At 45.8% G+C, this 14,409-nt stretch overlaps 1 protein-coding gene across 1 annotated transcript in view; it reads right to left on the minus strand.

Annotated features, from left to right (window-relative positions):
• Window positions 1–1,128: 1,128 nt before the first annotated feature.
• Window positions 1,129–14,409, minus strand: part of LOC111666622 (BCL11 transcription factor A-like) — a 34,395-nt gene continuing 21,114 nt past the window's right edge. Inside the window, exon 3 of the mRNA XM_023422001.2 lies at window positions 1,129–4,384. Within this exon, the coding sequence (XP_023277769.1) occupies window positions 2,403–4,384 (1,982 nt within the window). The 3' untranslated portion in view covers window positions 1,129–2,402. The remainder of the gene's footprint in view (window positions 4,385–14,409) is intronic.

The raw sequence follows: 14,409 nt of genomic DNA on the forward strand, positions 1-14,409 counted from the left end.
TGTGTTTTGAACATAGGAACTTACATGAGTGTGCATTTTCCTATGTGTTTTAAGTTCTCTCTATATATTTATATATCATAAATCTCTCCCCAATGCAAATTTTTGTTCAACCTGAAGACTTGTGTATAGTAAAGGCAAAAAAGATGAGAGACATGTTCATCACAATTCATTACATAGTGATCAAGTGCCGGATGTCACCAAGACAGAAAAGAGAAACAACAATAAACAATAAAAAATTTAAACAAAATTTAAATAAGGTTCTCCCCAAAAGATATCGACGTGTTACTTTAAAAAAATCAACAACACAATTTACTTATCTTTTTAAATCAAATTTGTAGAATTTTTATCTTTCTGTAATGAGCAGTATATTTCTATAGTTGGTATGAAGCAGGATATTTCTATGGCGGTTCCTGCATTGATACCCCCGAGAGGCCAAACTGATGTTCAGCTCTCAGGAGGACACATGGCTGGCGACAGTTTCTAGTTCGACTCTTTTTTTCTTTTTTTTTTCTCTTTTTTTTTTCTGTTCTGTTTTTAATGCAAAGCAATGACACCACACTAATCTGTCAGCATAAGAGCAAGTTTTCCCTTGAGCGTCCAACTGTAAACTGGGAAAATTGAGCAGTGCACGTAGGTAGTACCAGATCTGAAATCCGGCCCTTATTTTATACTCAACCACTGTACCTCCGATTAGAGAGACAGATACAGAATCCAAGGCAGAGTGACAAGTGCTATATCATCAACAACGACAGGGGATGGAGATAAAGATACAACTACCACAATGAGGTCTAGAGCATGTTAACGCAAAAGAACACAAAGCGTGAACATTTTACTCTTAAAAACGTGTGTGGAAGGGGTACTTTGTTGATAAAAAAAAAGTTATTTTTTTTCTTTTGCTAAATTCTGATTCTTGACTTTTGATTTAAGATAATTTCCAATGTGAGTTAATAAAAAAAGTTTTCAGATTACTTAAGGGTTTCTAAGATCTAATGCAGTAAAGAGAATAAGCGCTATAAGGACATAAACATTTGAATTGTAGAGACACCTGGTCAACCCACTCCCCACCCACTACTCTGACCCTCCACCCACCCCTTACCCTCATACACCCAGCCGAAACCCCCACCCCACCCACACCCAAAATCTGTCTGGCTTAGAACAACTAAAACCCACTCTGTGGTCTTCAAGTGGCTGCTGGCTACACTGCCTGCCTGGCTGACACCGAAGAAACATAATTCTGTGCTACTTACAAAAAAAAAAACAAAAAAAAAAAACCTGCAAACTTTTAATTTTCAAAGAAAATAAACACTCTGGAAAATTAAGAGCTTTAAGTTGGTTAAAACGACTCGTCAGAGTACCCTCTCAGTATGGTACACATGTACCAGAAAATAATAAACACCTAAATCAAAAACTCTACACACCAAACTCCTACTCCTCTTTTAGCATGTAACATGCCAGTAAACAGAATCATAATCTGGAGAATAACAATATACATGAGTCAGGCAGATAAATGATTTACCAGAGATACACATCATCTTTTTTTTCTTTTTTCGTTTTTGTTTCAGCTGGTTCCTTATGCTCTGCTAAATCACAAAACGACAGGGTCATACAGGCGCTTGATGCAAGTACCTGCTTATTCCATATGTGCACAAAAATGTCCTGTAATCTTCGATAGCTGAAACTCCGAGCTTATAGCAAAAAGGAGGATTAACTAATGCAGGTAAAATATCCAAGGCACTCTTTGTTGTCATTTCACACCATATTGTTAATTTCATTGCTGTTTGTAAAAGAAATATTTAATGGCGCCAGTGCCCAGCTTTTCATAGGCAGCCCAATTTTTTTATATATATATCTCTTATCTCAATCTTGCATGGAAAATCTTTCACAAAGATCAGTTTTACATGTGACCCTGCTTGTCTTGATGTTTTGATAATATGACACTGTCCAACTATGTTCCAACACAAAACTGTACATGATATGTAAAACAGTAGGTACTGTATGCAGCATGGGTTCTCATAACTAACGTTTTTTTTTTTTCTATGTTGAAGAAATCAAAAGTATCAACAGCAACACATGTACAACCAAACCCACCAGCCGAGGACAATTTTCTCTCTAAGTAGCCAAAACACACCGAGCATGCTGTCCAGTTACAAAAAATACAAAACGTGGAAATTATTGCACAATAGAAAGGCTCAAAAAGTTTTGCGTTTGATGCAATAGTATTGCCCCAATGATGGATCATGCATTCAGCTTTTTCCAGTCGGGGATCATAACAGGGCTGTACTGTGTACTGGTGTCTAACCCTGTTGTCCTTTCCCCTCACTTATCAGCTAGTTAGCCAGGGTCGCTTTTTAGCCAGTGGAGCTGAGAGAGAGAGAGAGAGCTGCCAGCACGCCGCTCTTTGCCTATTCAGTCTTAATGTCATTAGCCAGAGGGCGGTCGCTGTGCCACTTCTTCATGTGTTTCTCCAGAGTGCTGTATACACTGAAAGGCATGTGGCAGATTTCACATTTGTACACGTCCTTGCCCATCTGTCCGTGGGTCTTCATGTGGCGGGTGAGCTTTGAGCTCTGGGCGCATGCATAGCTGCACAGCTCACACTTGTAGGGCCGCTCTCCAGTGTGACTGCGTCGGTGCACTGTCAAGTTGCTGCAGTTCTTGAACACCTTTCCACAAAACTCACAAGTGTCACTCCGGCGGCCGTCCTTGGAGCTCGGCCTGCCATTCCCGCTGCCGCCGTGGGGGGTGCTGGCCCCACTGCCGGTGCCGCTGCGTCCTGAAGCGGCCCGCTCCCCGTCCAGCTCGCCGGGTGGGGTGGAGAAGCGCAGGCTGCCGTTTTCTGACGAGTGCTCAGATGAGGAGGCGAAGGGCGATTGTCTGGAGTCCCCACTTGTAAAGTTGATGAATGGGTCCTTGAGTTGTCGTGAGGCAGCGTAGCCGGCGAGCCACTGGGAGTAGACGTTCTCTGTGTTTGGGATGGTGGGCGTGGGGGGGTCGAGGTCCTTCTCCACCTTGATGCGCTTGGACAGGGGACTGAGGGAGCCGGGACTGACCCCTCCACCCAGAAGCTTCCGGGACAGGTTGTCAGTGGATAGAGGTCCCAGGCCATTGACGGTAGTGGTGCTTCCGTCCTCTGCCCGGTCTGACTCCATGGCCGACTCCTCATCAGCGGGTTCCCGGGACGAGCTCCGGCGGCGTGGGTGCAGGGCCTCGCTGTTCTGGTGGTGGCGAGCACCTTCTAGCCGCAGGCTGAAACGATAGTCATTCCTTCCCTCTTCTTCTTCCACTCCAGGCTTACTCTCAATTTCCTCCTCCTCCTCCTCTTCTTCCTCCTCCTCTTCCTCCTCCTCCTCTTCCTCCTCTTCCTCTTCCTCCTCCTCCTCCTCCTCCTCTTCTCCATTTTCGGGCATCAGGCCATTGTTCTCACTCTTGAACTTGGCCACCACTGACTTGAGGGCGTCTGTGGCGCTGCCCATCAGATCGCTTGTGCCAGGTTCAGGGGAGCTGGCGGTCGAGAGGCCGTCATCTGACTTGGCGTTAAGCGCCGACGACTTGCTCTGACAGTGCGTCTTCATGTGTCGTTTCAGTTTGCTGGCCTGGGTGCAGGCGTGGTTACAGAGGTGACACTTGAATGGCTTTTCCCCCGTGTGGCTACGCCGGTGAACGATTAGGTTGCTCTGGAACTTGAAGGTCTTCCCGCAGAACTCGCAAGACTTTGCCTTGAGAGGTGTGCCCGGCTGCGCTGCATTGGATACGGCGTTGGGGGTGGAACGTGAGCCAGAAGGTGACTGAGAGGTGGAGAGGGGGGGTGTAGCTGAAAATGGAGGCTTAGAACCTGGCTGGAATGGCTGCAGCAGCCGTTGCATAGGGTTGGGCCTGTTAGGGGAGAGAGGTGGGGAAGCGCCGGTGGCGTTCCCAGCCAGCTCACGTAGACGTCTGGAGAAGTCCATGGTCGGAGGCGGTTCTAGTGGCACTGAGTTGAGCCTCATCACCCTGTCAAAGGCGCTGGGATGGTGAGTTGCCAGGGCCAAGTCATCGGGGCTGAGGTGGTGTCGTGGTGGAGGGCTGAACAGCGGCGGGGTCCGGGGGTAGCGACCCTCACGAGGTGTGGACGCTGAATCCCGACCAGACCCGGAGCCCGGCATCCTCAGGAGGCTGTAAGGACTGCCTTCAGCTAAGTGGACGGCATGGAGGGGAGGCTGGGAGGAGGCACAGTCACCACCCATCCCAGGAGCTGCAGCGACGCGGGGGGTGAGGGGGCTGCCAGGCTCGCTCTCCAGATAGATGCGGAAGCCGTGGGTGTTCTGGGCGTGCTGGAGCAGGAACCAGGCACTGGTGAAGGGCTGCTTGCACGTGGTGCAGGTGTAGCTGCTGGGCTCATCTTTATCTGACAAAGAAAGGGACAAGCAGAGAGAAACAAAAATTTTAATCAACCTGATAAAATCATAAAAAGATTTCCTGATAACAGAAGAAGTGATTAACACCATCATTGCGAACCATCATCAAATAAAATGATGCATGTGAGTTTTTAAAATATGTAAAATGTCCAATATGATCATCAACAAGTGAAAAAATGTGGCACAATTTAACAGCAAGCTCATTTCATTTGAGGGGTTCATTGTTAATTTTGATACACCCTGACGTGCGTTACATCACCGGTTCTTTCAAACCGAAATGACTGTGATCAGATAGAAGCTTTCAAAGATTTTAATAATCTTGAAATGGCATAATTGGATGAAAATAATTTTAACACTAAATAAAGCTCCCTTTTTAATTTTGTGAGTAAGAATCTTAACACGCTGCACAATGCTGTTTATAAGATGCTATTACAAAAACCTGAGATCCTGCACTATAACATATGTGAAAGATTAAATATGCATTTTTATATTTCATCAAAGCAACATTACGTTGCAGTGGGTGTACACTCAACAAAAGAATGAATAAAACAATCATGAGAGGTATCTCAGGCAGCAAATACACAATTTACACAGTTGAGAAGACAGGAATATTTCAAACAATAATTGACTTTCAATAGCACTTGCACGCTGACCTGAGATTTGCCTGACAATGCACGCCTAATCTCGTTAAACACACTCATCGCCCCTCCAATGCCTTGTTTACAGAATTAGCAAGGCTAAAGTGGGACATGTATCTGATGCTGCATATTAACGCTGAATACAAATAAGAGGTCACATGTTAATAAATTGTACCAGCGTTTATCACAAAAAACACACATTCACAGAGAAAAGAAGCAAAGGGGAAAATTGTGTATGTGTGTTTGTGTGTGGGTGGGGAGGCGTCTATGAAAATGCATTTCATGCATTACTTTTCTATTTCTGATATTTCATGCTTTATGGATTTATTTAAATCCTCTCAGGTGAATAGAAAAGGAGAAGAAGGGGAAAGCAGAAGTGAGAGATATGCAAAATAAGAAGCATCCGCCACTTGCAAATGTGCTCCCTCTTTCATCTTTTGGCTTTCTTATCCTTTCTTCTCTTTTTTTCTTTTTTCACTGGAGGGCATTTTTCTGAAGTCATTTGCAGACACTGAACCCAAAAACCATGGCCATACTGTGCTGGAGAGAGAGAACAAGGGAGAGGGAAGAAGGAAGATGGGACGAGTGTGTGTGTGTGTGTGTGTGTGTGTGTGTGTGTGTGTGTGTGGTTGCGACTATGAGATTCCTAAGATGGTGGATGGACAGTCTTGCATGTTTTAAGCCTGCTGTGGCTCAGAGACAAAGGGGTGAAGAAGGGCCAGAAAGAGAGGATGGCCGCGGAGAGAAAAGAGGGATGTTGTGGATGAGCAATAGAGGGAGCAGATTGGTGTTTTGTGGTTCCTCTTTCTATCTCATGTGTCCACGGCCACCGTGCCCCCGCTGAACAATCTCACTTAAAGACCAGAACACGGCATAAAATGTGCACCCAATCAGACCTACACGCAAACCTTTTTCTCTTGACTGAAAAGAGTTGGAAGGGGGGTATACTGGTAAATTATGGATCATTACAATCTGCAAAAATTACAGTTAATTGCTGCCACCTGCAAGGGGCTTTGACCCACTATGGAATTTTTCCATCATAAAAAAGCCATTTGCCCATACACGTTTTTGCTCCCTCTCTCATAAGCACAAATAAAATGTGCCCATTACATTGGTTTGGCTATATGCATGTTTCCTGATTATGTGTGTTTTTATGGCTTTAAATAGAAAGCCCCATATCACTCGTAAAACGGTTGTAATAACCTGGCTTCTCCTGTTCACTTTCCTTTGATTTGCAGCCTATACACACTTCCCTCTGCTAATGTGTGAGCAGACAGTGTGTATGCATGGGGAGGAAAATGAATTTTCTGTTGTTGTGAAGGACTAGATAGAGAGATGGTGGTGGTGGTGGCGGTGGTGGTGGGGTTGTAAGGGGGGGGGGGTTGGCTCGAATGTCGTCTTCTCCTCCGAGACACAGCCCGCGTCCGTCAGAGGAAAGAAAGCGCCGAGGGAGAGAAGTAAGGCGGCAGGGAAAAAGGAAGGGAGTGAAGGAGGGAGAGAACTGTGGCGTGAAGGGGACATTCCTAATGACAACCCACCACATTTCTGAAGGACACGAGAGCCACAACACAGCACTTCAAAGGCAGCAGTCAATTCATTTTCTTATGTATCAAAAACGGCGTGTCGTGTGCTATGCAATCACAAGCCCATCTATGGGCATTTGACAAACAGTGCTCATGCCACAAGCAGCGACGATAATTGTTATGCCCATGCAGGCAGTGGACACATTGATGGGCATCAGCAAGCCAGACCAACGCATGCCCAGATACACAACAGTGACAGGAGAGATACCTAAATAAGGCCACCATTGTCCTTAATAGCTGTCCTCAAAGGGACAGTTATTCAAAAGCAGAAAAGACATTTTGACAAGGCGTTTGATGGCCTTGCAGGCTTTTTTGCTAATATAGAAGAGCAGAGAACTGTGCGAGGGAGGAAGGATGATCTTATAAACGAGTCTGTCCTCTAATGGAATAAAGGAGAGCTCCCTCTCGCTCTCTCCGTCTGCTTCTCTCCTTCCAGTAACTCCAAGTCTGTGGTGAGTTAGGGCTGGAGAGCAGGAGAGCTGAGGCTAATACTGGATCTCCTGGTTCCTTTGAAATAGGATCAGCAGAGAGGAGGAATCACACTGACAACCCCTTAGCTGCCATTTCATGGCAGGGGCTGAAAGAGGGGACTTTGGGGGAGAGAAGACAGAAAGCGTAGAGTGAGAGGGAGCAGGGGGATCAGGGGCAGAAAAGTAGGAGAACGATAACCAGAAAAAAAAAGAGGCAGAACTATACTGTAAGAACTATAGAGGCAGAGCACAGAGGAGAGACGTAGAAGGGGTGGGGGCTTAAACAACTCCTTCAAAGCCATTTCAGCACATTGCAACACAAAGCAGGGGGAAGCTATTACGGTGTCTAACGGACATAGTGTACTGCTATCAGGCAAAGAATATGATCCAGGGCTCATGCAAAAAGAACAAGACCAACTGACGCAAGGGCAGAGGGGAAATTATGGCACCGTAGACAGCAGATATGTTCGCCTGTAGCTGCCGACTCCATATTCACACCAGCGTCCCACACAGCAGTGTTGACCACACAAAGCCACACACACAAGCAAATATGGTGAGGCTGAGGATTCATGCACACTTTGCTCATGCAGATTGCCTCTATTGTTAGGGACACAACCCCCAAACACAGTCTCACACACACTCCCTCCCTTTGTCATCACACACACACACACACACGCACACGCACACAATAACCATACCTCCCCCTTCCGACTTTATCCTATCAGCCCAAACACAGCCACTGACACAAACAAACAAAACAACACACGCCAACACAACCATGACCTTGACCCAGCGATGGCAGGTTAATGATGCGCTAAGGAAGAAAAAACTGTCATCTGTCTGTTTTTCCCTCCATCACTCAATCAAACCATCTACCGTTCCAGCCGTACATCTAAAAGTTAGCAGACTTGGCTTGACCCCATTTTTTTTTTTTTTTTTGGTTTTGTCCTTGACCAACCCTGATAGTGGGCACAGGCCGTCCTGGTGTGACCACGCAGCTCTCACTTATATTGGTCATTTAGCTAATGGAGGAACGAGCTAACAGGATTAGCCCGCAGGCCTTCCAAAAGGAGGAGGAGGAGGAGGAAGGCGCAGAGACGGAGAGACACAAGCGGACGCAGCGTGTCACTGCCATTTCCCAAAGTTATCTGTCGCCTGGGCTCAGGAGCACTCACACACACCTGAAAAGTGATTATGCTAATAGCAGGTCTTTGCCAATATTCATAAGTGTTTATAGGTGTTGGAGTGAGTGCCTTGGGAAAACGGAGGGTTGTCAATACAGTACCTCTTAAAAGTGCCTCAGCCGTAACTGGCGTTAATGTGATTACTACTCTGTTTATGTCATTAGGGTATTCACAGTCAGGGATTGGACAGGGGTGAAGGGTGAGGCAGGAGAGGAGAGGCTGAGGAGGAAGATGGGGAAGTAGCGGAGGCTCCCATTAGAGCTCTTCTTCAGTTCCTGATTTCATCCTCTCGTACATGACTTTCAGCTGACTTAGCTGGCAAAGGCCTTGGTGGAAAAACTTTGGAACAAACAAATGAACTGTAATTATTCATCACCTTTCATATTTGGATGTTGGGTGGGGTGTCTAACACAGAGATGCTGTGGATCTGTCTCCGGGTCCATTTGCATATGTGAGAATACCTGATAGAGCAGCTGGCTGGCATTGACCTTCCTCCTTACTTCTCTATCTCCCTCTGTTTGTCTGTGTTTCAGTGCCACAGCCACACACACACACACACACACACACACACACACACACACACACACACACACACACACACCCGGGCTCATACACCCGGGCTCATACACTCACTTCTTTGTCCTGGGCCAGACTTGTTGTGGTGAGCTGAGCCACTGGCCAGAGACAAAAGGCTTGTTTGACCAACACTTGTCCCTGAGACAAAGCCGGATGCAGGAAATACGGTTTACTAAACAGAGAGGCAGCCAGGGGAATAGAACAGGCCTAAATCCCAGCCTTTTACAAGTCCGGTGTGGACCGGGGCCTGCGATGCTGGCTGGTGTTGAAGTCACACATTACACAATTGGGAGAAGCTGACCACTAACAACGACACAGATCACACATGGAGAGAAAGAAAAAAAAAAGAAGAGGGAGACATAGAGAAAGGCAGTGAGAAAAAGAGAGAGTGGGGAGCTCAGAGAGCAAAAGATGGGGACAGAGAGAGGTACACCGGGAGAAGAAAAGCCTCACTGGCATGAACAACGAAGGGGGGGGGGGCAGATCTCCAGATAAAGATGCATGGTGGTCTTTGAGGGACTGTGCCCAGTATAAAGTAATCTGCTGGCTGTGGCTTTGTCTCCAATCAGACTTTCACACTTCTTACCTTTCCTTTCCGTCTCTCCTTCTCCTGAAAGTTGATAAGAGCAACAGTGGAACTGGGGCGTCTCTGAGCCACTAAGAAACCATTATGGACAGATGGTACCCACACCGAGGCCAATGAATGCATGCACCATACACAATAGACAAATGTGTGTATGTGTGTGTGTGTGTGTTTGTGTGTGTGTGTGTGTGTGTGTGTGTGTGTGTGTGTACGTGCTAGGGAAGTCAGTGTGTTTTTTCATATACGTGCGCCTTTTGCGTGTGTGTGAGTGTTTCTTTAATGGGCATGCATTCCCATTGTTAACGAGGATGACCACATGACCATGTCCATGTTTGCATGCATTCATGTGCTTGTGTGTGTGTGTGTGTGTGTGTGTGTGTGTGTGTGTTTAACACATTGGTCACAATCGTTTTAAAATTAGAATCGCTCTACGTTGTCTGATTCCCTGAGTAACCTTACTCCCTTTGATCTTTTCTCGGTTGAACTGTATTTGAACTGACCATCCACCCACCCATCCATCCATCCGTCCATCCGTCCGTCTGTCTGTCTCTCTATCTCTCTATCCCTCCATCCTTCCATCTATCCATCCATTCATCCATTCCCACTAAGCCCAGCTGGACAGCTTCGTGCTTGGGTGCGGCTGGGTCCGGCAGACCTTATAATAGGCTGGGCCAGCCGTGTCTCTGATGCAGATCATTATTTGCTCTCTGCTTACCAGCGACGGTGGGAGGCCGCACTCTGTTGTTTCTCATCCTAGCTCTAATGGTACAGTGAAAAGACCTCTGGGCTTCTAAGCTTAACCAGTCTAATTAAATGGACCATCGCTTATGTAAGCATCCGCAGAGATTATTTATTGAGTTGGGATCCGCTTCACAGGATCAAACTGCCGTCAACAAAAGCCAACGCTCAGTAGAGTAGGTATTAAATAAAGGAGTGGAATCAAAGAAACTGCAAACTGCCAAGTGTCAGTTTAAGCACACATATCCAGGTACATAAGAAGACTTAATCAAGCAGGAGTATTTTTGGACTCGGGCAATATCCCAGATGGGCAAGGAGTCTCTGAGCACTTCAGAGGGGAAATGTGAAAAGTGTTCTGTCAAAGAAAAGATATGTCTCAATAAACTGCAGCTTAAGGGGAGGAGAGTATAGTAAAGTAGGCTAATGAGGAATCTAACAGAATAGAATCGAATTCAATGGAATACAATACAATAGAGCAGAACGCGTGGACATTTTCGCCTTTTTTAACTTTCACAACGCAGCAGCATTCAGATGAGAGCATCTGCTGTCTTTCCTTACAAGCATCATCCCTGTTTGAAGTGCACAGACAAGATAGCCTCGGTGAGACACGAGGCCAGCAGCCTCAGCTTCACTATCTCTGCATAGCTCAGCTTATGACAGGCTGGCGTCCCTGCAGAAAGGATGGAGGGGGACCAGGGAGGTCGACTAGCTGCACATTTCTGCATAAATCTCCAGATAGATAGCATCAGGAGAGGAGAAACAGGGGAGGGAGGCAGGCAAGCAGCGAGGGATGATAAGGCCCCCGGGGCAGGGCATTCGACACTGTCAAAACTGTTTCGTCTCCGGCTATTGGACGAGTGGAGCGCGTTATGAGCCTGCATACCATTTGCTGGGACGCGATTCGGCTTCACCGGAGCATACAGGGCCCTGTATCTGACCTCCTCGCTTTCCCCCTCTTCAGTCTTCATAGACATGCAGGGAGATGGACAGAGCAGCACAAACACCACATGGAAAAATACTATGAAGATCTGAAGTGAACACATTACAGCCACATTACAACACATCTTACAAAAAAAAGAGCTCAGATTTTTTCCTATGCTGTTACTGGTGAATATTTGAACAAGATGAATAGAAATCACAAGAGGCCAACATGTCAGTGGTTTAAGTTTCCGTTTCATTTGACAAGCTGAGGAGTTTGAACCAAAATACGTCAAACTCCACTAACAATAAGGAGCAGGAGTGACAAATGAAGGCTCACAGACAGTAAGGAGACTGAAATGTCACAAGATGTTTGCTAAATGTCACAAAATGAATGAACACTGACTAAAGAACTGATTCAGTACCTCTGTAAGACAGATATAAAAACACTCACACTTTTATAAAATGAATTAAGAAAAACTGCATCATGACATCAGCTTAACAACACTGATGTCTGCCAGTCATTTCTGAATCGCTTGTATGCAAAGACCTGGAGCAAAAACTGCTAAACTGCAGTTCTGTTTTAACCTTGTTGCTTCTTCATTTGTTTTTCCTACAATTAATTCAGATTTACACAAAACAAAGGAACAAGAATGCCTTGTATGTACTTTACATATTTCATTTAGTCTCCAAATAATAATTCTATGTTTCCCCTCTGGCAGGGGCAGAACTGCAGCATATTTGTTATCAAGTACAAATGAACTAACTTGTTTATAGACACTTAAACAGGATTATACAGGATTATAATGAAATTTTTTTTATGGAAGATTCTGTGCCGTTCAAGTGTGATACAACTTTTCAAATTCTCTGACACTTAAAAAAAACATGAGGTTTTCCTTCCTGAGAAATGGTCTCAAAGGTTGCATTTGACATTACACCAGTATAAAATAATTTTGGTGTTTCTATTCATTTGTCCACGTACTGTGTCTGGAGTCCCATGTTAAGGACTGACATAAGTTGAATAGAAGGGTTATATATGAGGCAAAACCAGGACTCACAGCACACACAGTGTGCACTGTAGATGAACTTGCACAATGCAACATGTACATGCACACAAACACGCATAATGCACTATAAATATAGTTCAACAGCCATACATTAGTAATGAAATAAAAAGTGCGTGTGACACAAGAAGCAGAGGGAGAATAGAAACTCGAAGGCACTATGAAACCTGCTGTATTTAATGACAGACAGTGTTGGAAGAGAGGAGGGTAATGTGAGAGTGAGTGGGGAAGAAAGAGAGAGAGAGAGAGAGAGAGAGAGAGTAGGAGAGAGTGAGGAAAAGTTGAAGAGGAAGAGTGGGCAGTGAGGGTTAGAGACTTCGCCTGATCTACAGGCACAGACCTGCAGTCAGGGTATCTGAGCTGATGTAACACACATACACACACATATGCGCGCGCGCACATACACACACACACACACACACACACACACACACACACACACACACACAGTCTATGTGGACTGAGTAAACACTTCAGTGTCTAGAGCACAGAGTCATTGCCTCTCCCTCTTGCTCTCCGTCCCTCATGCAGCCTGCATGCTCCTTCGTCACTCCTCCTTCCATCATGCTATTTCCTTAACATGCTCTGATGACAGCACTGAGAGAGGTTAAAGTGGGTCTGTCTTTCACAATCACACACGTACACACACACACACACACACACACACACACACACACACACATGAAAACAGTATCTCCCTCACCCTTTTTCTTTTACCTCTAAAATCTCTATGCTTGGCCTATAATACACAAAACACACTCACATAGTTTCTCTAAATCGTTCTTCTCTGAAGCTCAAAGGGACGCTAGCTTTGGCCATAAAACACCTGTGCCACGATACACCTCTCATCTTCTCCACCCACTCATTTAGTGGTGGGCTGATCTCAAAATCCATCCATCAGGCCAGTCTTTTTTTTTTTCCTCCTAACTTTTGCCTGAGGTGTTCTGTCACTGTAAATAATATTTCCTGAGAAAATGAGACGCATAGAACGGGGAAAGGAAAAAGAGGCGAGACCGATGCGGATACTCATCGTTATCTCAATCTCTGCGGGAACAGCACTACAGGCGGAGCAGTTTGAGGGTCTGTGCACCTTTGGGGTTCCCTGGTTTTTAAGCAGAAGTGTGGAGTAGTTAGGAAAGACAAAGTTATGACTAATGTTGACCTCAGTTGTTTGTTCCTGCACACACACACACACACACACACACACACACACACACACACACACACACACACACACACACAGAGTAGGCCCAGAAGCTCTCAAGCACGGGCCATCATTTAGATACCAGTGAACAAGGGCCGTTTTAAACATGCAGTTATTTTTCACCCTGTCCTACCACCTCAGGGTGAGAGGACCGGGGCATGTGAGCTTGGGCCAACCATAGCAGCTCGTTATGCATATGAGCCTCAAGGCATTGTGGAGGGACATGGCACTTTAAAACAAGAGGGCCAGTGTGTTGGAGTGTCCCGTGGCCCGGAGCTGTGGAGGCTGAGGGTTTAACACGCGTCCCATCTGGTGTGTGTGACTGCGCACACGGTGGTCGAGTGGTTAAAGAAGCATCAATAGCCGGACTCTTTAGATCGAAGGGTATCTCAGGTCAGATGTAGCTCGCAAATCCTTTTTTCCTTAGAAAATGTACAACTTGGAGGCGGAGAGAGTTCTGCGTGTACATGTGGTGACCGCAGAACTGAAGTGTGGAAGTGTGGCTGAAAATTCTCTCAAAAGTTCAGTGTATCTTTTTTTTATTTATTTATTTATTTTTTATGTTAGTATCACACATCATCATTTCACCAAGTTATATTCACTGCAGTGTCATCGCTAGTAAAAGCAAAGATATGAAGTTCACTGATCCTGTAACATGGACACGGCCACTAACAGTGGAACCTCAATGCTCCGACCGACCACTATCCGTTCAACCAGCCCTCCATTTCCTGCGCCATTATTAATTCATGGAGGAGAAAACAGTGCTGGGCCACTTCTCAACTCAGACTCTTTCCAAATCCTGATTAAAATTGCAAAATGGCCTCCTGTTCAGCCCTATTTCAGCCCCTTCAAGACATTCTGACAGAAGCAGGAAGTGACACGGCAGAGCGAGGAAGTGTAGAACTTGACACAAAAGCTGCCAGGACGACCCTAGCAGCTTCATCCCAACAAGTGCCACACCTTATTTTGGACAAATACCCCACACAAATCACATGGGTCAAGTTTGGATTGTACATTACAGGGCACAGTATTCTTTCCCAGTGGCACAAGTCTGTAC

This window comes from Seriola lalandi, unplaced genomic scaffold (assembly GCF_002814215.2).
Source record: "Seriola lalandi dorsalis isolate HSWRI2012SDOR001 ecotype SW California unplaced genomic scaffold, Sedor1 jcf7180002054678, whole genome shotgun sequence".
NCBI classification, from domain to species: domain Eukaryota; kingdom Metazoa; phylum Chordata; class Actinopteri; order Carangiformes; family Carangidae; genus Seriola; species Seriola lalandi.